Source organism: Nesoenas mayeri (assembly GCF_963082525.1).
Source record: "Nesoenas mayeri genome assembly, chromosome: 2".
Taxonomy (NCBI): Eukaryota; Metazoa; Chordata; class Aves; order Columbiformes; family Columbidae; genus Nesoenas; species Nesoenas mayeri.
In genome coordinates this window covers 154,527,134-154,551,021 of record NC_137543.1, presented here as the reverse complement: position 1 = coordinate 154,551,021, position 23,888 = coordinate 154,527,134, and the positions used below count along the sequence as shown (strand labels likewise).

Below are 23,888 nucleotides of genomic sequence, written 5' to 3'. Positions count from 1 at the left end.
AAAGATTATTTGCCAAATACTTGAGGTTTGCCATCTGAATCTCACCTGCTGTGCCATGTAGGTTTCCTCCTGGAGAACTGCCCAGTTTAGAGAAGAGGAAGAAGAGGTGTTGGTATTCTTGGTTTCTATAAAATTCCTGGAGATTGTGCCTTTTCTTAATTTTCTTTAGTAGAAGTAAAGATACTATTCTATTTATAAATAGGATTTTGTATTTCAGTACCTGTGTTTGAAACTGTAATTACCTGAAAGAGAAACATTTAGATTGATTTATCTTTTTTTTTTTTTTTTTTTAATATATTCTAAATTAAGTACAAATTAAATCCTCCTGTTTTTGGGAAGTTCTGAAGGCCAATCAGGAGATGTTGCTGTATGATCATCTGAAAATTTTATGTGCGATTGGCTGTTCGGGCTCTTTTATAGTTGCGAATAGCTTCATTGTACTAAGTTTAGTATGAGTCATTTACTAGTTTCTTAAAAAGAGAAAGATGAAATTGAACTGGAAAACAGAAAAAGTTGAGTCTGTTGTGATTCTTGTTCCCCTCTTCAACGTATGAAAATACAGGTCAGAAACCGCAGTCTGAGCTTTTGAATAATGCAACGTTGAGTAACAGGAAAATCAACCTATTTGTTTAATATGAAGATAGCTTGAAAAGAGAAACACATTTTCTGTGAAGACTGTAGTTCTACTTTGTTTTATTAAACTACAAAAGCAGTTTTACAATATGTGTTTCCTAAACTTAACCTGCAGTCTGACAGCTGGGGTACTGGGATGTATTCCACCTGTAGCGAGGTTATGGGCAATATGAAATTGAGTGGAGTAACTAATACACTGGAAGGTCAGATTGTCACTCAGCCCCTGACAGACTAAGAAAAGAGTTTATTAGGAGCTTCATGAAGTTTAGGAAGGACTAAAGCAAAATTTTGTACCTGGAGTGTAATAACACCCTGTAGCAGCACAGACTGAGCACTGACTGGCTGGAAAGATGTTTTCAGTAAAGGACCATAGGGTTCTTCATGGACAACAAATACAACAAATAAAGAGTTCCTGTTGATGAGATGAAAGCTCGCTGCATGCTGAGCTCTGTTAGCAAGAACATAGCTCACAGTTTCAGCACTGGTGAACAGTGCCCAGCTTTGGACATCGCAGTACAAAAGAAGACATGAACATAAAGAACGGGTCCTGCAGAAGCCACCAGGGTGATACAGGGGACTGAAACATGTGGCATGTGAGAAGAAGCTGAGAGAACTGGGTTTGCTCAGGCTAAACAGAAAAGGCTGAAAGGAAATTGTTATTGCTGTGACTGGGAGGCTACAGAAGCCAGTTTGATAAGATGCAGTGGTGACTGGAAATTTATATTTTTATATATATATATATACTTACTATATATACTATACTTACTATATATAAGACTTACTAAGCACTGAAATGCACTGTTCAGAGAGGTGGTGAAATCTCTATCATTGGAGAACTTAAAAGGACGGAGGCACCGAGCATCCTGGTCTGACTTGGAAATTGGCCTTGCTTTCCAGTGTGGGATTTTTGAACCATATGAGATCTCGTCCAAGCTGAACTGTTCTATGATTCTGTCAAGCTTTCTGTTCAGCAAAAAGAGCTTTTATATCACTTCAAAATGTATCTGCTTATAGAAGTACATAGTTCCAGGTAATGTTTGCAGCCTTTCCTTGGGAAGAAAATGACTCATAAAAAGGTGACAAGGGAGAACCCAATAAGCTTGTAGCAAGTGATTGGAAGTAGAGTGATCTCTCAGTGAAGATTTACGTCTCATTTAGAAGTACAGAGAAGCCACAGTGCTAGTTGGCCATTGAAGACAGAAAGTCTGTTGTTCTGCATGTGTGTACAATGCACCATGTATACACGCACATATACACTCACATACACATACAGTGCCATCTGGTACTGTACCACTGCAGCACTACTGTTATTGAGCATCAGTGAAGACTAATTTAGAAGGTTGGACCTTTTTAAAAATGCCAGTATTCTGAGATGTATTCCTGAAAATCATGTGAGACAATTTCAAGACTACAGACTGAATTGATTAAAATCAGTCTGGGAAATTGAACAGATGACAGATGAGGTCCTAGAATTGATCAGGAGAGGGCAAAGAACGTTCATTTGGAAGAGGCGTCCAGTTTGTCCACTGGCCCTGACAAGAAAGCTGTTCAGAGTTGATGTTTCCATAGTACATTACCTGAGATCATTAAGAAAACAGCCTTGGAACAGCAGAAATGTACTAGATTGGTTCCTGTGGGTTTAAATTTTTATTTGGTTGTCATATGCTTTAAAATGTGCAAACTTCTCCTAATTTTTTCCTTCCCTGTAGCTGAAATTTTCAGCACATTCCATAATAGCCTCTAGTGGATTCCAGTTAACAATTAAGTTACATTCTAGAGGTATGAGTCATAAAATGGAACTATTTTTCAGAGGTTGCACTAACTTGGAGTCCACTTCTACCTGATCACCTGTTTTGACACGTGACTTTGTTTTAGGACCATTTTCCCCTCCTTGTTATAAAACTGGTTGTCAATGCATGGAGGAAGAGTCAAATAACTGATTTTCTTTATAAGGCTCCAAAAAGCACTAAACCAACATTTTCCATATATAAAAGCTTTAATGCTCAATATCTCAGGAGTCTCCAGGCAAAGCATCCCTGTGTGCTTGAGACTCCCTCCTGCTGGTGCACACATGTTCTCTTGTTTTGAGTAGAGATGAGGTTGAGATAGTGGACGTGTTGCAGTGCCTGGGGCTAAAAATGGCCATCCTGTATTTCCGGCCAGCAGAATTCTTATGCAGGAGAGCATTTCAGTCAAATGAAGAACTAGTGGGTAATTTTTTAGAAAATCTAAGTGTGAAACTTGTGAAGAGACTGGCAAGTTACCAGTAGATGTAGAGGCGTTTGCGAATGAGAGTGCAAGTGCAACACTCTGTGGTTCAGGAGAAATTCTGTTGCTACAAGTTGCTGCAGATTTGTTCCTGAACATCAGCTGCCCATCCTTAGTCTGTGTGCATTTGTGTGCAGAGGAGCAGTAGAAGATTTAACTGTTATTATTACTGATTGCTTTGCTGGGATGCAAGTTTAGTCAATGCAAGGGTTCAAATAAAAGCTGTGTATTTGATTAGATCTTCAGTGACTAGAACAGAAAGGAATTCCTTCCCTCTTACGTGGACATGGCTCAAGGGCTAACGACTGCTTGCTCTCTCAAGTAGCAGCCTTCTATGAAACACACAGAACATGCTGCAGAACGTGTCCATCTTTACCACACCTTGCTCTCTGGAATAACATGACATAGCAATGAGTCAATATTAAGTTCCATTTCGAAGAATATTAGGTAATGGTGTAGCTTAACAATCACCCCTCAAAGTGAGTGCAGTGCTTATTGACGGTTCCTTCAGACAGGAGAAAGTTGAACCTTGCATTCACAATGTCTTACATAAAAAGAATTTTCGAATTATTCTTAGGCCTCTTAAAATATTTGGTAGGGTTTTTTTGATTCCCCTAACAGTGTAGGGAAGGCAAGACCCTTTGTACAGAGTGAGTTTCACATACTAAATATCCCAAAATTCAAGCCTGTAATAGAATTTTTTGCTACCGTACTATTTACTAGTTCATTTTTTTTAAATATAAAATTAATGTGGATACATCTATATATGTAGTTACATGTGGTTTTATCCAAACAAAATTCAAGCAGACAGTTGTATATGAGTTTGTCTCTCTCCTTTCTCTGCAGAACCTGACCTAAAAAAGCGCATTCGTGTTCACTTACTCAATGCACATGGTCTTGATGAAGCTGGTATTGATGGTGGTGGAATTTTCAGAGAATTTCTGAATGAACTGCTTAAATCAGGATTTAACCCTAACCAGGGATTTTTTAAGACCACCAATGAGGGACTTCTTTACCCCAACCCTGCTGCACAGATGCTCGTTGGAGACTCTTACGCCCGACATTACTACTTTCTTGGAAGAATGCTTGGAAAGGTAAAACCAGTGTTGTGTGATATAAAGCTGTAGCAGTATTGAAATTATTCAGTAGGGTTTGTTTGTTCGTTTTCTCTTTTTAGATAAGGGTAGATGGGAAAAAATATTTTATAGAGTTAAGGAAAAATAACGTTCACATGTTCAATCTGAGCATTTTTTCCACAGATCACTTAAATTTCTGGTTCATTTCAATAAGTTACGTAATTAAGAAATACAGAGAATCTGAGATACCCTGACTGCCAAATGAGCAGTGTGTGCATGTCTGCTTCTGTGTTTATCCTCTCCCTTAAGGTTCTGTTGATTGCAACCAGTAGAACTACTCTGGAATTCAACTGCAGTTACATTTTCACCATTTGGAATAAATGGAATTAATGTTTTCAGAAACAAACAGTTTCTAATTGCATGAGGTACAATTCTTGCTAGCATTTAAAATTTCCCATGAGCATTTACCATACTTATGAGCCAGGTGCAAATTAACTTTCATTTATTCTGCTTGTTTTTTCATACATTTTGTATCTTTCTTGAGCTTTAGTGCTTGGTATTTTGGTGTTGTGAACATTCAAAGACCAACACACACTTGTTGAGCGAGATGAAAAATGATGAGGAGGAAAAACAAGAAAAAAAGAGAGAAACCATTAAAAACATTCCTTAAATTCATTTTTTTAATGGTCATGTTTCATACTGAGGCTGTTTCCTTCTAAGCCCTTGAAATTGTTTTTGTAAAACTTATAATTGTGAAACAAAGTTTGGATTACAAACAAATGTTGGCAAACCTGAGTTGTTGAAACAGAGCGTGGTTCTTTAGAGCTGCCAATCAGCTGATTTAAACTGCCACTTCATAAGTAAATTCTCTGCTAATGCATCATAGCTATTGCAATGTCAAAACTTGTTAAATAATGAAAATTTAAAATCAGCCATTTAAACAAAAGAATCTTGGGAGGATGTTGCTGCTCTTAATAGGAGATGGGTTCAGTTCAATAGTAATACAATGGTTTGTAATTATGACCTGTGTTACGTATCCAAGGCTTCATTTTCTTTCTGCACCTGTTGATTTTTGGAGTAGGGGAGCAAATTGTGCTGTGGTATTATGAGGAAGTTACTTCACTCTAGAAATGTTTCGTGTTTATCTAGGAATGGGGCAGGGCTCATTCATTGAGGGGAAGTTTGAAACATTTTTTTCAAACAAAGATTGCAATATCAAATCTTTAATTTCCTCTGTCTAAACAACACACTGACTTATGTAATTGGTTTTCAAATATTAGCATAAAGACAGAAGTTGCAAAGTGTGTTTTATCTCCCATAGAGTGCTACAAGTATAGTTTTGGTTTGGACTTTTTAAAATCAAAGGTTCTATTATTTAACATTTTGAAAGCATAAATTGTTTTTGTATTTGCAGTATGTTTACATAAGGTAAGAACTGACAGTGTTATTTAATAATTACCCCTACCCAGGTGCACAGACACCTTTTTAGTACTGTATTTAGAGACTTGATGAATTAAACAGAAAGATAAGGCACGACCATGCTATTCAAAACCTGCCAGTGTTGTGATCTTGCTTAAGTTACTGAATACTCACTCACCTGTTTTCAAAAATGTGTCCATTTGATGCTTTGCACAAGGCTATTTAAGAGCAATAGTGGATTATTAAAAGCCCCTTTGTAAACAGAATAGATATAATGCAAAGGAAGCAATCAGGCATCCGCAGCAATTTCTTATTTGTGGAAACCAGCATGTAAAGAGCACTGCCACCAAAATCTCTCACGTAAGATGTTTCAGTGCTATCAGAAAACAAATACATTAAAATATAATAATTTATAGAAATTCTCTGTCTCTTGGTAACCATTTCATACTAATACGCAAGTGTATTTAACTTTTCAGTACCACAGATTTATATCTAATTCAGTTTTTCTTCTCATCAGGAAGTTTCTAACCGCTTGACATCTTCTGTGTTAGTTGTTAGTTCAGAAGTAGAAACACCTGAAAAATTAAAATTTATCTTTAAAAATCATGTGTCTAAACATTTAAATTACTTTAACCTTAGATAAATTATTGGCTATTTGGGGTGTATTTTTGTAGTTTGTGAAGCAATTGAACTCTATATACTATACAAACTGCATCGCTGTCCATGCACCTTTTACTGATCACTGAGCAAAAGGTCCTGTAAAAGAATACCATGTGATCATGTAATTGCATATGTTTTCGGAAATAATTCTTAAAAAAGAAAAAGGCAGACAGTAGTTTGCTTAAACAACAGCTACGCAAACACTTAAAAAGTTTGCATTTCTCAACTTCCAGTGACTTCATTCTGTAATGTAAATATTGTTTTAATATTGTTGCCTTTTAAGCGTTTTTCTTTGTCTTAAAAGTGAAAGCCCAGCTCAGTGTCACACCTTGGGCAGCTATCTCCCACCGCTGGGGATTTGGAACTCCAGCCTTGCAGTTGCTCCCAGTGGAAGCTCAGTGGTGACTTTGTGAGTCCCAGGCTGTGCTTGAGAGCTGAGGGTGTCCTAGGCCGGGGGAATGTTCAGACAGAGGTGTTCTAGCCACACATTCTCTTTGTTGTCCTCTCTGTAAAGTTGTCTTGTCCTATGTGGTGTCCCAGAAGTGTGGATGGGACATTGTAATCTGATGGGCAGTGGGCACAGACTGAAACACAGGAGGTTCTGTCTGAATATGAGGAAAAAGTTCTTTACTTGGAGGTGCCAGAGCCCTGGAACGGGCTGCCCAGAGAGGCTGTGGAGTCTCCTTCTCTGGAGACATTCAAACCCACCTGGACACCTTCCTGTGTGATCTGCTCTGGTGAACCTGCTTTATCAGGTGGGTTGGACTGGATGATCTCCAGAGGTCCCTTCCAACCCCAACCAGCCTGTGATTCTGTAATCCTTTTGCTCTCATGGTAGGATTGGGCTGTAGGGAGGCACCCAATTTGATTTAACTTCCTTAGTACAAGCAATATTAGTTCTGACAGAGTTAAAAATCTTTCCACGTGCAGACTTCTCAGCTGCATCTTAGGGCAATGTAGTGGATTTGGCTCAGGAGAACACAGAAGGTGCTACTTTGACAGGCTGCCAAAACTTCAAGCGACATAGCCAGAGAGGGGAGTTTGGAAGCGACACCTGAGAATCTTAAATGAGGATTTTCTCTGTGCTTGAATGGTCTGCTGCAAACCTGGGAAGAGGGAAACCCTGGTTTACCGTTTCAATAGAAACAGGGATCAGTGGAGCAGTGACAGATACGGAATTAAAAATCTGAACTTCACCTAGTTCAGACCTGAACTCAGTCTTGTGTACTGTATTATCTTTCTCGTTTCCAGCTTGTGTTTTTTAATGATGTTAATGTGACAGATGATGTGTAAAAGGACGTTCTTTGCATTTGGAATGATTTGACATCAGGTAGCTAATTATTATGATAATTTACTTAAACTACATGAAGTATCAACATTAGGTTAAGAATATGGCAGGAAGTCTACAGAAAAATTAGAATTATAATTTTTATTAATTCCTCTTCTTCCTTTTTGACATAAACTTGCTAGTTCTTGCATATATTATGTTTTGCAGTGGTTGTCTTTGTACCTTTAACAGTGATTCTTTCCGACACTAGAGATTTTTGTCTAATACACTCAGCATCTTTGGCTGTACTGAATTCTACCATCTCCATTTCTTTTCTCTTATTCCAGCATATTGAACAGCACTAGTGAGACACATTTTCATGTTGTTGAAGTGCATATGCACTATCTTTGAAAAATAGTATCAGGTTTCTTTTTCTAAGCAATAGAATCTGCAGTCCATGGAAGACACTGGATTTTTCTGAAAAGCTTTAGATTTATTTTGCCAAGCCTTAACTTCTTCAATGGTTTGGAGGGCAGCATAAAGTGTGATGTTTGGAATTGTTGCTTTGAACTGAGTCCACTGTGGATCCACATAAAGAACACTGATAGACAAAGCAGCAAGGAATGAGCAAAAATAATGTGTTCATTTGAAATTTTAGCAGAATATTGATGATGGATAGATGAGACAATCTGTGTTTAGACTTTGATCATTAATATGTAATGTTATATAGGAGGTCAGTAATTTGCATGGCCTGGTGGATATTATATTGCTGGAGGTTTAAGTTGTTTATTTTCATATGACATTTTGTAGGTTACTACAGTGATTTAAGAGATAAACTGTTCTGCGCACATATCTGAATGTTATTAAATATATATAATTGAAAAAAGTTATAAAATATGTCTTTTGCTTAAATTAAACATTAGAGGGGTAATAGTAGATCAAATACAAATTTTATTACCGTAGTAGTAAATGTGGGACCATTATTAATTACTAATTATTGATTAGATTATTTTCTATATCTTAGAGAATGTGCCTTGTGGTTACTCTTTGTAACTCTGAATAGATCTGTGACAGATCATGTGTTGTGTGAGAGATTTTTCCTGGTTGGAAGGTACGATTGTAAGTCCGCAGTATCCATATTGCAGGAAAACTAAATTAGTTCTTGATCATGCTGGGGCCTTGTCTAAAGTGGATGGAGTCAGTGGAAATCTTTCACGGCAAGATCTGGATCAGATCCTGAACTCTTAAATCATTAATAAGCTGAACATACAGAGTTAAAACCTTCAGGCAGATGTTTCTAGTAACATATTTGTGTGCCCTTTGTGCGCCAAAAGTTTTTAGAGAGAAAACAAAGGCAAGAAGACTCCACAATGAGAACAACTGGGTTTCGTGTACCAGGTTTTGTGTTTGATGGGATGGTGCGTCAAGCATTGTGCTGTTGCTCTTCCTCTGTTCTCCGTGTGTTTAAGGGTGGTGGGGTTTTTTTCCTTCTTCTGAATGTTAGGCTACCCTTTCCATTTGCTTATTGTCCATTTAATTAAGATCCACTTTGGCTTGGCTTAAATCGGTACACTCTCAATTGATTTGTGCTGAAGCCACGATTGATACTGCTACTACCTAGAAAGGTAGGTATGGAATTAGTAATACTGATACAAAGAGGAGGTAATTTGTATAAACATTTTGTTTTATTAATTTCAGTAACCCTGTATGTGATTTTGTAAACTCAGCGTTTTGTTTAAAAGCAAGTTAGCCGATCAATTGTCTCAGAAAATCCTGAATCACCTGAAATGGAATCAAAACAGGAATTTACTATGTAAAGTGGCATGTGCTTTTACTTATACATTTACAGTGCAGAAACACAGTCATAAGAGAGGGAAATGGATACCTTATGGAAGTTATTTCATGATTTATGAATGTAGATGTAAACGAATCTGAATCTATTTTCTGACACGGTTATTTAGCTTGACAATTCCTTTGTGTACTGGTTCATTTAACATAACCAATTATCTTTTGATTACAAATAGCTACGTTAGTACTAACCTTGTAAATATATGTCTAGCACTAAAAGACTACTGAAATGTGCTATTTTAACTCTAAATCTTTAAGAAAGAAAAGTGTGTATTGATGGATTGTGATATTTATTGAGTCATAATGTATTTAAATTTTCTTTAATGCATATGTTAGTGATTGTTTACTGTGATAAAGTGCATAGAGGTCCCTGCAAGGAGTTCTGCATGGAAAGAATTACCTCATGTCAGTGGTCACTCCTCAGTTAAAAGTTCCATTAGCAGATGATTCCTGCTTCTGGTTTGTGTACTGATTGCATTTTATTGCCTCTAAATCAGGTTCCTAGACAGGGAATAAATAAACAGTTAGAGTGTGTGGTAATGGTATCCTGATCTTTTTTCACAGCTGGGAACACCTACGTCCATTTCAATCAATTAGGCTTGGAATATTTACTGAAATTCTTTATTCCATTTGAGCTGTCTTCAGAAATGACTAGTTTCACTGCTATTAAGATACAGATTTATCTTAGAAGCATATCCAGAGGTTAGTTATTTAGTAGTAAATGTTTCAGTTTTTCAGAAGATTAGAACTTAAATAAGGAGGAAATGTCTTCCTTTTATCTTCAGTTCTTACTAAATTATGTTTAAATATGAGACAAGAAAAATCTGTTAAGCTTTTACTGGAACTTCAGTGGTGAATGATAACTGTCAGTTATCAAGTGCATCCACGGGTTGCACTGGATGACATTTAGTATTTCCCTCTCCCATCAAAACCCTCTAAATGACATCGGTAGCAATTTATATTATATATACAGCATAAGTTACAGAGATAACTGTTCCTATGAAAACTGTCAATGTATCAAGCTGATGAAATAATGGTTTTCTGCAAGTACCAGCATTTCTGAAACACTCTGTTTTGGTAATAAAAATGCTTGTAATAAAATTAAATATGCCCTGAATTCTTAGAACAAAATACTCGTATGACTTTCCATTTTTAAATTAAAAATGAACTCAAGGTCATTATACTTGATATTCTCCAATGGAGCCTTTTGAAGTGGAGACCTGCATTTTTATGGTAATGTGTTCACGAGTTTGTTTTGTGTCTGCGATCAGGTATTGACACTGCAGCACATTTGGCGTTTTGCAAACCCTTCGCATCTGAGTCTTGCTACCCCAAGTCTCTGGAATGTCCGTGAACTTGTAGTTACTGACCTTCAAATTCCCAGCAAGTGGGAAGTAAAACCAATTACAAAAGACTTTATATTTTCTGAAAAAAAAAAAACAAACCCTAAGAAGATTCTGAGGATACTAGTAGATCCACAAGGGTTGTTAATAAAGCTCTCTTGGAAGCCTAATTACAGGCATCGAGCTGCGGAAATTTGGGCTCCTACTTTTTTAAAAGACAGAAAAGGCATCCAGTATTTGAACAAAAAGTGCACTATGAATTTTTGCAATCATACAGGGAAGATAATGCACCAGATTTTCCATTATTACCATGATACAAATGCATCTAGAGGTCTCTGCTACTGTAGAGCTCAGAGAACTGCAAACCAGTGGCTTAAAGCTCCCAGGTAGCTGACACAGTGCATTGTGACACACACCTGAGAGAATTAGTTTTATTTTGTCATATTGATGTTAGAAACAATATAATGTTTTTCTCACTTTAAAACTCCTTATTAGTATATCTGTAAGTAATTATTTTATCTTAAAATTACTAAATACTAACTTTGAATATGCTTCAAAAATATGAGCTCATTTTAATCTAACTTATATTTTCAGTTTTATCTTTTTCATTAGGGTATAAAAGGCTTTTCTGGCCCCAAAGGCATTGTGAGTGCCATGAGATATTTCTAGGATATAAATAATAAGGTAGAAGGAAGTTCTAATGGTTTAGCTATTTTTCTATCATTTTTATTGATGGTTCTGTATAGCTTTGAAGATCTATTGCACTCTGTAAGTGCTAAGTATTATTTAATAGTAATTGTTTAAAATGACTGAAATAGAAAGGGTTATGGTCTTGGGGGCTGATTAGGGAAACAGCGGAATTTAAACCATCATTTAGTGCCTCAGCCCATAAGCTGTGTGTCTTTCTGGGCTACGACTTTAGCATTGTTTAGGTTTTAAAATACAGTTCTGTGTTGTAAACCATTAATGGGAAGTAGGAGCGATAACTGATTCACTATTTTTTTAAAAAAATATTTTAGTTGAAATAATAAATGAGAGAATTAATTGTGGACCTGAAAGTGCGAGTAAAGGCGCTAAAGCTGCCTCACAGTCAGGGAGGTTTATCTGTGTTTATCTGTGTATTTGTTCACACAATTTGAACCTTATTCAGCATGTTGTAATGCTCATGTAAGCTCTGCTATAAATAGCTAGTTTGTCTGAAATGACCTAACTTAAATTTTGTCCAGTTTTAAAACATGGTGCAAAATCTTTTATTTTTGAAGAGCTGTTTCCTAAACCTTGGGGTCATACCTGAGCTGTAAGTTGTGTGACCATGTAGTGCTTAAACAATATTATGATAGAATCATGGAACAGAATCAGAGAATCATTTCAGTTGGAAGAGACCCTCAGGATCATCGAGTTCAACTATAACCTAACTCTAGCACTAAACCATGTCCCTAAGAAGCTCATCTATATGCCTTTTAAACACCTCCAGGGATAGTTACTGTGTGTAGTCCCAGTCAGATATTATTCTTATAATGTTGAAAACAGGAAAAAAAAGTCCTCTGTAATTTTTCTTGCTTTATTACTAGGTGCTATATACAGCTGTCCTTCCAGCTGAGATCTTCCTTCTGTAGTATATTGAAACCACTATTTGCATGCCTTTATTCTGAAAGTCGGTTGCCTTAAAGAACCATTCCACGTTCCCCCACATCACAGGTGTTTAATGAATGCATTCAGTATTTATAGAAGTATCTGAACATAATAATTTTCACTTTAGAAGACCGAGCTGTGACCTGTGTCACTGAACTGAGAAAGGCTTTGCTAGCTTGTCCATGTTGCAATCAATTATAATTGAACTAGACTGTGATCACAACTGGCTAATATTATTTAGAAGAGAAACATAGACTTTGGACTGTGTGCTTTGTGTGTAAAGTCAAAATGTACTAAGTACAGTAGGCTTTCTGCTATTTTGCTTGTTTTTAACATTCTGGTGTGTTCCGCAGGCATTCACACACAGAGGGGGAGGTGTATAAAGTTCCGTGTACTGAATCCTGCCTCTTCCATAGTGAAATAATTGTTCTTGGTCTTCTAACCAGAAAAATAACTTATTTTAACCATTTTTTGGAGGGGAAAAAAGCCACCAAGGCATCTTCAGATAATTGGGAAAACACTGGGTGAAGAGTAGCCAAAATAACATTACTGAAAAACCAATTTGTTTGTTTGCTTTTTGTTGTGTTTAGTTGTTTCAGAAGCTTTTTAAAATTTCAGTGGTTATCCAGAGATGTCCTAACCTTACCTAAAGAGCATCCCTAACCTACGTGAGTTTGAAATAGCGCTGGGAAATCCAGGTCGGCCCTTTCAGCAGACATAACCTTTTAGCTGCTGGGAATGCGTCACCCTCTGAGCATTACAGCACCGATGTGGTTGTCCTTGGTGTGGCCAGCACTGTCTGTGCTTAGGCTGGACTTACCTCTTGCCCCAAGCTTGCGTCTGCAAACTGCCCTTTTACTGAGAGTGGAATTCCAGCCTTTCGAGGAGGCAGAGGTGTATAGGCTTTGTTAAGGTGTTTGTTTTTTTCTCCCTCTGCCCCAAATGTTAGAAACCACAAGTCGAATCACAGAATGTTTGGGATTAGAAGGAACCTCAAAAGATCATCTCGTCCAATTTCCCCGCCAGAGCACGAACACCCAGATGAGGTTACACAGGAAGGTGTTCAGGCGAGTTTCAATGTCTGCAGAGAAGGAGACTCCACAACCCCCCTGGGCAGCCTGGGCCAGGCTCTGGCACCCTCACCGTGAAGAAGTTTCTTCTCAAATTTAAATGGAACCCCTTGTGTTCCAGTTGGTACCCATTGCCCCTTGTCCTATCACTGGTTGTCACCGAGAAGAGCCTGGCTCCATCCTCCTGACACTCACCCTTAATGTATTTATAAACATGAATGAGGTTGCCCCTAATGTTATATTTGACCACCAATTGCTCCTTTCTTGACTTCCAATCTGGAATTTTTATTGATTTATATATGTCAGTTGCAGTTTATGGGACTGTAGCATAGAGATAATGAAGTCAAGTAAGAGGCTCGTTGGATAGGAAAGTTGGGAATGTGAACTCTCAGAATTCATCGTCGAATGGTATCGCTCCCATAGGTAACAACCATGAGAGTTAAAGGAAACTTGCCGAAGGGTGAGAGTACTTGTAGTCTGAGAAGAGATTTAGTTTTAAAATATATATTGGTTAAACTTGCTGGCTTCAATCTCTTGAAGCAGAGTATGAACAGGAACTTCTGACTTACAGTCAAACAGAAGAAGTCGCCTCCAGGAGAAAGCTGGTTTCTTCTGTCAGCATTGTTGCCAATTGGCTGCTGGAGGGAAAAAGAGGACTCCTCCTGTGGGGAGATCATGACCTTAGGGTGTATTTAAGTACATATATAAGTGCATTCTAACGAGGCAGCTTCATATTGCAGCTGGTGAATCTGACAGCTGGTTACCTCGGCAAGAGGTGGTCACCAGTCCCATGCCTGTCACTGATGCTGGGCTCCTGCCTCCTTCATGTTGATGTTGCAGAAGGCCAGTTCAGGGAGCAAAACAGGCAGAAAACTAAGCTTCAAATCAGGTAACTTACAGCTCCCCAAGGCAATTCACTAAGGAAAAAAGGAATGGAGTTAATCTCCCCTTTTGGCCATTAGATGAGCTGCAGGAAGAAAAATACTCATCAGAGTGGACTTTGAGCAACTGGCAGCGTTAAGGTTGTGCACCCGTTGAAACAAATGGTCTTGCTGTTCCTACCCAGTTTCAGCCATGGCTGTGAGCGGCACCCGATTCTGATTCAGAAGACGACTCAACTTCAAACAGTGTCTGTGCTGTGTCCACCAGTACCAACCCACCCCCCAAACCCAAAACCTGACACCCCAAACAAAGCACAATGCAAATGATCTGCAAAATTTGAACCTTATTCAGCATGTTGTAATGCTCATGGAAATTGTACTATGTAATTACTTGCAAACAAACCCAGTTGGATCGGCAGGCAGACTTAATTCACCGCTCTGGCAGGAATGGGTGGAATCACATCTTTGGTGGTGGTTTGGTCAGTTTCTGGTGACTGAAAAACTGGGAGGTTACATTGAAACTGAAAATTAAAGTTTCGGTTTATTTAATCATATTCAATTGTACGCAGCATTTTGCAGCATCTCCACACAATGCTGGAGCTGGAATGGTGTAATTTACCTCTGAAACAAAAAGTTTATAATGATTTACCAGAGTTTGAGTGCATTTTTTTTATTAAACTTTATTAGGACAGCTTGACTTTCAAACTAATTAAAACACCACTCTTTGTCTTCTTTCCAAAAATACTTTGTTTTTAACATTGCAATCACTTAGCTAATAGAAGGAGTAATTAAAGTTATTCTCAAGTTGCACAATTTAGTTTCTTTAAAAATGCTTTATATAGTTTTTAGATGAAGTTATAAATGTTCGCTTTGGAACTACCTGAAGATTAATAGTGATGCATTTGAAATGCATTATTTTTTTATTGATTCTTAATGTAGTAAATTACTGAAGTTATTTGGCAGCAAACAGAAATAGCCAGTGATGTTGTTCACATTTATTTTCCTGATAGCGTCACAATTTGCATTAATTGCATTGCAGCTGCACTCACTTATATTAAAAAGCTTCTACTATAATTAATCCTTTTTATTTCAAATCATTTTGGCACAATTTCTAGCAATAAACACTCATAAAAGACAGACACTTGAAAAATAACGTACAGGTTTCTTCAATATACCTATTGCTGTTTTTTCCTGACAGGGAATTATTGATAGGCTTCTAGGATCAAGTGTTGCAAGTGGCTAAGACTTAAGACCAGTTTGAAAAATGCTAAGTGGATTATTTTGCATAAAAAATAGACAGGTTTTGAATTTGTGTAATTAACCTGTGTTTAGAAAATACCTTGATTTATGTCTACATTTGTATTTCAGTTGCATACATTATGGAAATTTAATTTATAATCCATTTAGCTGATGTGATCATAGTTTTTAGTGCTATCATTTATTAGTCCTTGTATATTAAATGCTCTAAAGGCTTAAACCTGCCTTGTGTAAAAAATTACAGCTCTGCATTTACATTTTATGAGTCATAGATGGAATTCCATTTTAAATTCGGGTAGCTTTGATATATTTAAGGAATTACAATGGCTTTATTGTTACTAATGCAGGAACAGCAAACACTGACCTTATACATTGCAAATTAATGATTTATCCCTCTAGTTTGCTTTTAAAGTCGACTATACAAATGAGGATTTCGACTTCTACACCTTGAATAAATCATATAGCTCTAAATATAATGCACCCTTTGGCTTTGAACTCGTTATTCTCGCTTTTTTCTGCAAGGTCTAACTCACCTCATAGAATTGTTTTTTCAAAAGTTTAAGGAATTGTGTATGTTTTTCTTAACGCCTTTGTTGGAATATCATTGAGTGGTTACAGCTTCATTTATTCCTTTTTCCTTTTGCGCTCGTTGTGCTTCCTTTTCTAAGTTTGCAGCAGATTATGGAGGAATTAAGTAACACCAAACCACGGCTCTTGGAGAGTAAAAGGGAGCAAACAATGGTGTTACAGTGATGATGCTTTTTCTGATCAGCCTGGCAGTGATATTAATGACACCGTAAAGATTTGGTTCTCATTGTTTGACGTGCTGATGTAGCAAACAAACCAGATGACGAGAGAGGCTCTGCACAGGCAGCCTGCTTTGGGAATGGCTTTTTAAAGGCAATCATCTTCTATTTTTCCTTTATTCATGTGCAATTTCCCAAAATGTTGTGATGCTTTTTCTTTCTAGCTCTGGAGTTTCCATCTCTGCTGCTTTTCAGAGCTACCAGAAGTACCTTCTTCTTCCCATCAACAAGACGTTGTTACTTATTGTATGGAAAATATGCAAAGTTGCTTTATGTTCCATTGCCATATGCTCACACAGTAGATCAACTAAAAGTGGTATTGCTGGCGTTTTGTGCATTTTTTAAAGTTTTCGAATAAACTCTCAGTTTACAATAAAAATCTACTTTTCATGAGTGCTGCATATTCAGGTCAAGCTCATTTTCAGTTCAGTTATCTCTTGAGAAGTGTAACAGGCATAGGAAGGATTGGCCATATGATACAGGCATAACTGATAAACTCCCAGCTTGGAAATTAAGACGGTTTCATGCTGTTAAGCAGTAGAATTCACCAAAAATATGCAAGAGAAGTAGTTTATTTGGATTAGTTTGAAATGTGCTGGCCTTACATAGTTATTTTTAAGGGCCAGACTATTTTACGTCGAGCAATTGATAAAAGTGGAAAAATATTGTTTATGATAATGCTACTGGAGGTACAGATGCTCACTTTTTTGGAAGCCATTCTTGATACAATTGCATTGTCCTTGGGCAAGAAAAGCCAAATTTGCTAATCTGTGCAATCAATACACCTCCTGTGTGCTCTCATCTCATTAACAAGAAGGTTAATGACGGATAAGCAAGTGAGTTTACCTTTTAAATTGCAAAATAATTAATTTGTAAGATTTTGGAGCTTGGCATTTCACGAGGATATTCAAATTTCAAACTTGTGTTGAATATTTTACATTCATGCAATGTCTGGGCTATTGCCATGCCGGAAGATCCTGTTTAGGTACCAAATTAAGAAGGAATTACCAAAAAAAATGAGAAACACACAATAGCTTTCAGAATTCCTGGATGTACAACAAGAAAAGCTAATGTGCTTTTAATGATTTTGTTTTTCAGGCTCTTTATGAAAATATGCTGGTGGAGCTGCCATTTGCTAGTTTTTTCCTCTCCAAATTACTGGGGACAAGTGCTGATGTTGACATCCATCATTTAGCTTCGTTAGATCCCGAAATGTACAAAAATTTGCTTTTTCTCAAGAGCTATGAAGGAGATGTAGAAGAACTTGGACTAAACTTCACGGTGGTAAATAATGACCTTGGGGAAGCACAGGTAAGAATGGCTTTAGATTGTTTTTCCTTCTCCTTTTAATGACTGATGAATCATTACTATACCCACTAATTATTTTTTTTAATTTGAAAATTATAAGGAAAAACTCTTACAAATGCTGTTTGTTGTGAAGCGTCATCGGGATTTGGACTCAGTATTTGGAGTAGACAATAACTAGTCTTGTGCTTAAACCCAGCAAACTTTTGATAGTGATTTAAATGTCAGCTCTTTTAGGTAGGAAACTCTAGTGACCATTTCCTAACAGTGATACATGAAACTTTCTGTTGGTTGAGAGAATTTCTTGAACGAAATATTTTATGTTGCTTCTTTGATTACACCTCAATTAATTATAAAGGATGATATGTAAACTATAGAAGAACTGCCTGGTTTTGGAATCAGAGTTAGAAAACAGTATACTTTTAAGCAATAGTGACGCTTCATTGTGAGATAAGTGTTGTCTCCTTTAGCTGTACTTTTCAAAGTAGAGGGCCTGAAATTAGACCTTAATTTTTTTAAATCCTATTTTATTTTTTTCTTCTTTTTTTTTAAGAGGCTGAGACACCAGGTGAGTCAGATGAGAGAAAAGCAGTTAGATAGGGCCAGTTAATTAGGTTTTTTAAATGTGACTGTACTGTATAAATTGTTTATGGCTTTTATTTGCTCTGTTGTGAGTTCTAAAGTTCACTTAGGCTCATAGTAGAAAAGTGATGTCACTAGAGCTTGAAAAGTTAATGAACCTCCTTAGTTAAAGTCTCCTGTCATGCTGCTTCTTTTGGTTTTGAGGACTTAAAATTGTGTACTACTTATGACCTACTTACACTTGATGATGGTATTGAATAATTGGATTAAAAAGTAGATCTGACCATATAGTGACATACAGCAGCATCCAAATTCAGCCTTGTTTCTTGTGGAGGATGCAGACACTCTAGCCGGGGGTGAGCAGTCCTCTTGGGTTTGCCTGTTGGTCGGAGAACCTGGGCCGGGCACATCTCACTGGAGCAGCAGCTGCTTCTGGAAATGATAAGCTGGAGTTCTCTGCTGCTGCTGGGATTATAGCAAGGCTAATGCAGGAGATTTCTGCTTTAACAGCATCAGGCTCAGACTTTATCTTTTCTGTCATCAATTTCCTGTCATCTTTAGCTTGGAGAAGAGGAGACTGAGGGGTGACCTTATTAATGTTTACAAATATATAAAGGGTGAGTGTCAGGAGGATGGAGCCAGGCTCTTCTGGTGACAACTAATGGTAGGACAGGGGTAAATGGGTACAAACTGGAACACAAGAGGTTCCACTTTGAGAAGAAACTTCTTCTCAGTGAGGGTGACAGAGCCTGGACCAGGCTGCCCAGGGGGGTTGTGTAGTCTCCTTCTCTGGAGACATTCAAACCCGCCTGGACATCTTCCTGTGTAACCTCATCTGGGTGTTCCTGCTCCGGCAGGGGGATTGGACTGGATGAGCTTTCGAGGTCCCTTCCAATCCCTGACATTCTGTGATTCTGTGATTTTGGAAGATCCTAAAACCTGGATCGCATAATAATTTTAAAATAGTATCCTCAGATTTGGGATTCCTGAATCATACTGGAGGGGAGAGTCAAAAATTACCTGATAGAAGTAGTGTTTCGTATTAAACATACACCATACATCATTTTTTCCCTGGGTTACACTCTTTATATGAAAACTTCTGACCTGCGCTCTTTAAAAAAACACTCCAAAACTTGAACTAAATGCATGTGGTACAGGGTTATCAGAAAACACATTCTTAGGGTTCCTGCTCTGTGGTACAACACTGTACAGTGGGGTGCCTGCTCTGTTGTAGCATGTGCTCTGACTGATACTGAATGGGTTTCTGTAGAATCCGCAGTGAATACAAATCCAGTTTAGTCTCTAATTAAAAATGAAAAGTAACTAATATTTTCTGGAGGGGTTTTCGTTTTCATACTTTATACATCTACTCTGTACGTCCTCAAAAATTAGCCACGCAAGTTAGAACCTACCTCAACAATAAGGTAGAAGGACATAGAAAAGAGAAATAGCTCAGAAAAAAACATAAGGGGAGACCCAAGGTAGAGATGTTGCCAACTCTACCTACTGCAACATAAACTTGTAAAAAGTACTTTTTTGCAAGAAGCCTGATTTGTTTGTTAAAATCCTTTGAGGGCTGTGGCTGGTGTGATCAAGACTCTTGACTTTTAATTGTTCAGCATAACTTTAAAAGGAAGATTAACTATAAGAGTGAGTTTCTGAGTAACAAAAGGAAATGTAAGTGAAATTAAATATTCTGATGTTGTTTCGTGATGTTTATACTTGGAGAGAGAACATGGTAGCTGTGAAATATTAACCATCTTTTAATGAGGCTGCATGTTAGTGTAGTTCAACAGAACTATTAATAATGGGTTCTGTTGCTGTCATCTGGGTTTTAATGCAACAAGTTACTTTTTATACTTCATTTCATTACCTTAATAAACCTTATATGGATAAACACATTTTGTCTGGTATGTGACTCGTGTAATCATTGCATACTAATTAATTGTGTCAAGGTAAGGCTAATTCACTTTGGGAAAAGAGCTTAATTTGCACTCTTTATCTGGAATGTACATTACCTCCAGTTTTCAGCTAAACAACCACTTTAGTGTCTAATAAATTAGTGCCCAATAAATGCATCATAAATCTATCATTGTAAATAGCTATCCTGGTGACAGTGTCCATCCAGCAATTGTGGCACAGAAGCATTATCTGCAATGAAAGACGCATTCAAAAGGGGCTCTATTGCCTCTGTCAGTAGTAGAAGGTAGAAATTCTATTATCAGCGTATTGATTTCAATCCTGTAATGTGCTTTTAGATCCCATTAAACTATTGTCAAAGTGCATTCACCAGAAGTTGAAAAAGGTACTTAATAATTTGCACATTAGACCTGCTAATTAGGGGAGCTATGCCATCAACCTTATCTTCCAGCCCCAAATAGCTTTAGCTTTTGATAAAGAACTATCTAATGCAGTGGTACCATCCTAGATTTCAACTGTTGGATCTGCTGCATAAAATGATAGCCAGTAAAAAAAAAATCTCGAAAGAATGTCAGCCTATAGTTCCAGGTGCCTTCAAGTAGCCGTACGTATTGATTTTATTTTTTGTTTTATCTTGTAGATTAGATGGTGATAAAATGGTTGTGAAATGCTTATAGTAAGTGTAAGGTTAACAAATTCAAGAAAATACCACCTCTTTTCAGACCCCCCCTCTCCCCTGCAATGAGGAAGCCAAGTTTTCGGACAGCCCAAGGGAAGAGAGGAAGGAAGATTCCAAATCTATTTGTCTTCCTTCAAAAATGTTTGATTCTGTACTCCAGCGAGTCTCCTCAGACATTGATTCTTGCGGTTACATGGATCTGAACAGTTGAATATGATCAGAAGAAACACAGATCCACAGAAAAGCATCATAACGTATATGGCAGCAGTTTCTGTGGAATCCATATAGTATAGAACTTGGTGTCGTGACACTTTCCTTGGCTTTTTAAACAGATGTGAATGCCTTTGCTGTTGCTGAACGTACATTGGCTCACTAAAGGAAAGTTCTTTGCCTTTAAATTTCCCTGAGAGAAAATTTTGAAGCCTTAAAAAATCATTCTCAAACTTTCTGTCTTGGCAACTTCTTTTCTAGGATACTGGGGTTCAGATGAGTGTTTTGGGAGGTTTTCCAGAAGCAAAATACTCATGTTGAGGCTGATTCGTCTCAGGCAGATTTATAACACTTATGGCAAATGCTTTCTTAGGTATTCAAATACAATCTCCTACCTGGAACTCTGGCCTGAACATCTGGAAGGCAGATGGCAGGGAAAGAAAGAAAACCTTTATTGAACTGTTTTCAGAATTGGGAAAGTCTTCAGGGGTGATGTGAACAAAGGTGATTAGAGTCTGAGAGAAAACATAAAATATTTTTACCTGTCCTAAAACCAAGTTTGTAAGAGTTCTTGATTATCTGTTAGAGTTCTTTTTGGAACTGCACTGAAGATACATCTTGGTTTTGTACACAAAACAAGAGTTCTAGATGACAGATCCCTTATTCTCTCCTAAAATTTTTCCCCACTTTACCCTCTAAATATTCCCTTTTTCTCCATTGGCTTGGGAAGCAGCAGCCACAGCCAGACCTGAGTGAGCAGCCACTACCATTGTCTGCCAACAGCTACTTGCCGTTTTCTGCCTCTAATCACATCACAAATTGACTTTGTGTGACAGATTGTTATCAATAAGCCAGAAGATAACCCCCCTGAATTCTGCTTGACAAATGTTATTCACTGTTTCCCTGATTTTTTTTTTTTGTATGTGTGTATTTATTTCATTATTATGATAACATTCATAATAGTAGACATAAACATTCCAAATGATAGTCTAAACTGTTCACTTGATCTGCGACTGTACATAAAGGACATTTACTTTTTTTTCTTGTTTACAAACTATGGTGGTTTTCTTATATAAGAATATAAGTGTAAGTTGATCACATTTTTTAGTATGTTCCTGCAGAAACATATAGTTGAATTTATAGCCAAGAAAACCCTCAGGACATGCAACTGTAGTTCTGAGTGTATCTGACCTTCAGTCAGAAGCCCGATGCAATAGTGCTATGGACAGAAGTAAATAGCAAAAAGCACATTTTTCTAGCAGATTTTTACAAATATGGGACTTTTCTATCCCATTTTCATATTTCCCCTTTCATTTTGAAGGCATACTTTGTGAATATTGAATCGAATTCAGTAATCCCTGGTACTGTCTGAATGATCTTAACACTTAGCTAAATAAGTATATTTAAATATGTATGATTTGATTGTTTTTAAAATACGTGATTTTGATAATGAACCAAGTTGAAATGACTTTTTTTTCCAAACTTAGATCTGCAAGCTAGAAAATAAGATGATGACACAAGTCTGCACATTATGGGTAGTTTTCTGTTCTCACCCATCCTGTGTAACCTGTGTTATTATCTTGCACCATCTAGTGGCGAAAATTGGATGGATAAAAATAAACATGCAAGCCGATGAATCTTTGATGTAATAAATGGTGTTGTGCCATTTTTGAAAAGGAACACTTCAACAATAATTCCTGACATTCAGAATTAAGTGGGAGCTCTATCATAGTTTCTTTAAAATGCCATGAAAACACTGAATGAGTAAAAAGCGGACTGCATTGACATTTACTCTAGTTTTACTGCTAAGAAGTGTTACTATTTTCTCTCTTCTGTTTTATATTTATTCTTCCTGCTACATTAGCCCTTTTGTTTCAGACTGTGATGGTACTTTGACAAAACGATGGCAGAATTAACCTCACATTGACACACTCTGAGAATGGAGAGTTAGATGAGTGGGAATCCCCAGGAAATTGGGTGACCTGCTGTAGTTTCACCGGTGGCAGCGCAGGGTTGCGAGGGGGAAGGGGAGCTGCACAAGTGTTGCTGGGGCAGAAATCAGGGTTTGCTACTTACAAATATAAAAATAAAGTATAAAAATAGGATTTAAATTTCTTTTTCTTATCTTCTAAAAATAGCTGTCAGAGTACACCACTTCTTTTTATCTCTGATTTGCAAGAAGAACATTATAGAGACAGAAAATAAATTTTATTATACAATAAATACAGCTCTCCTGACATCCTTAGACCACTGTGGACACAATACTATTATAGTGCAAACATGAGCATAAATTAATCTGTGTCCTGATTTCAATTTGCTGACCTGCAGGGAAGGTCAGACGTTTTACTTCACCTGTTGCTGGAATGAATCTTAAAATGCAGTTTTCTGTAATAAAACACCCTGCCATTGATTCCCTTTTGCTATTTTAAAAGGAATTCAGTTCAAGCTTTTTTTTTTTCCTAATCACAGAATCACAGAATGTCAGGGATTGGAAGGGACCTCGAAAGCTCATCCAGTCCAGTCCCTCCGCCGGAGCAGGAACACCCAGATGAGGTTACACAGGAAGGTGTCCAGGCAGGTTTGAATGTCTGCAGAGAAGGAGACTCCACAACCTTCCTGGGCAGCCTGTTCCAGTGTCTGTCACCATCACTGAGAAGTTTCTTCTCAAGTTTAAGTGGAACCTCTTATGTTCCAGTTTAAACCCATTGCCCCTTGTCCTATCATTGGTTGTCACTGAGAAGAGCCTGGCTCCATCCTTGTGACACTCACCCTTTGTATATTTATAAGCATTAATAAGGTCACCCCTCAGTCTCCTCTTCTCCAAACTAAAGAGCCCCAGCTCCCTCAGCCTTTCCTCACACGGGAGATGCTCCACTCCCTTCATCATCTTTGTTGCCCTGCACTGGACTCTCTCCAGCAGTTCCCTGTCCTTCTGGAACTGACCTCACAGAAAATATTTTACACAGATGAAATAATAACTATTTTTGTTTGTTTGTGTCTGTATTCTTAAGATGAAGATGAGCTAGGAGATA

At 37.4% G+C, this 23,888-nt stretch overlaps 1 protein-coding gene across 2 annotated transcripts in view; it reads left to right on the top strand.

Moving 5' to 3' along the window:
- Window positions 1-23,888, top strand: part of UBE3C (ubiquitin protein ligase E3C) — a 79,777-nt gene that overhangs the window by 42,723 nt on the left and 13,166 nt on the right. For both annotated transcript variants that reach the window (XM_080338975.1, XM_080338976.1), the window contains exons 18-19: window positions 3,748-3,995; window positions 17,259-17,471. In XM_080338975.1, coding sequence (XP_080195101.1) covers window positions 3,748-3,995; window positions 17,259-17,471 — 461 coding nt within the window. The remainder of the gene's footprint in view (window positions 1-3,747; window positions 3,996-17,258; window positions 17,472-23,888) is intronic.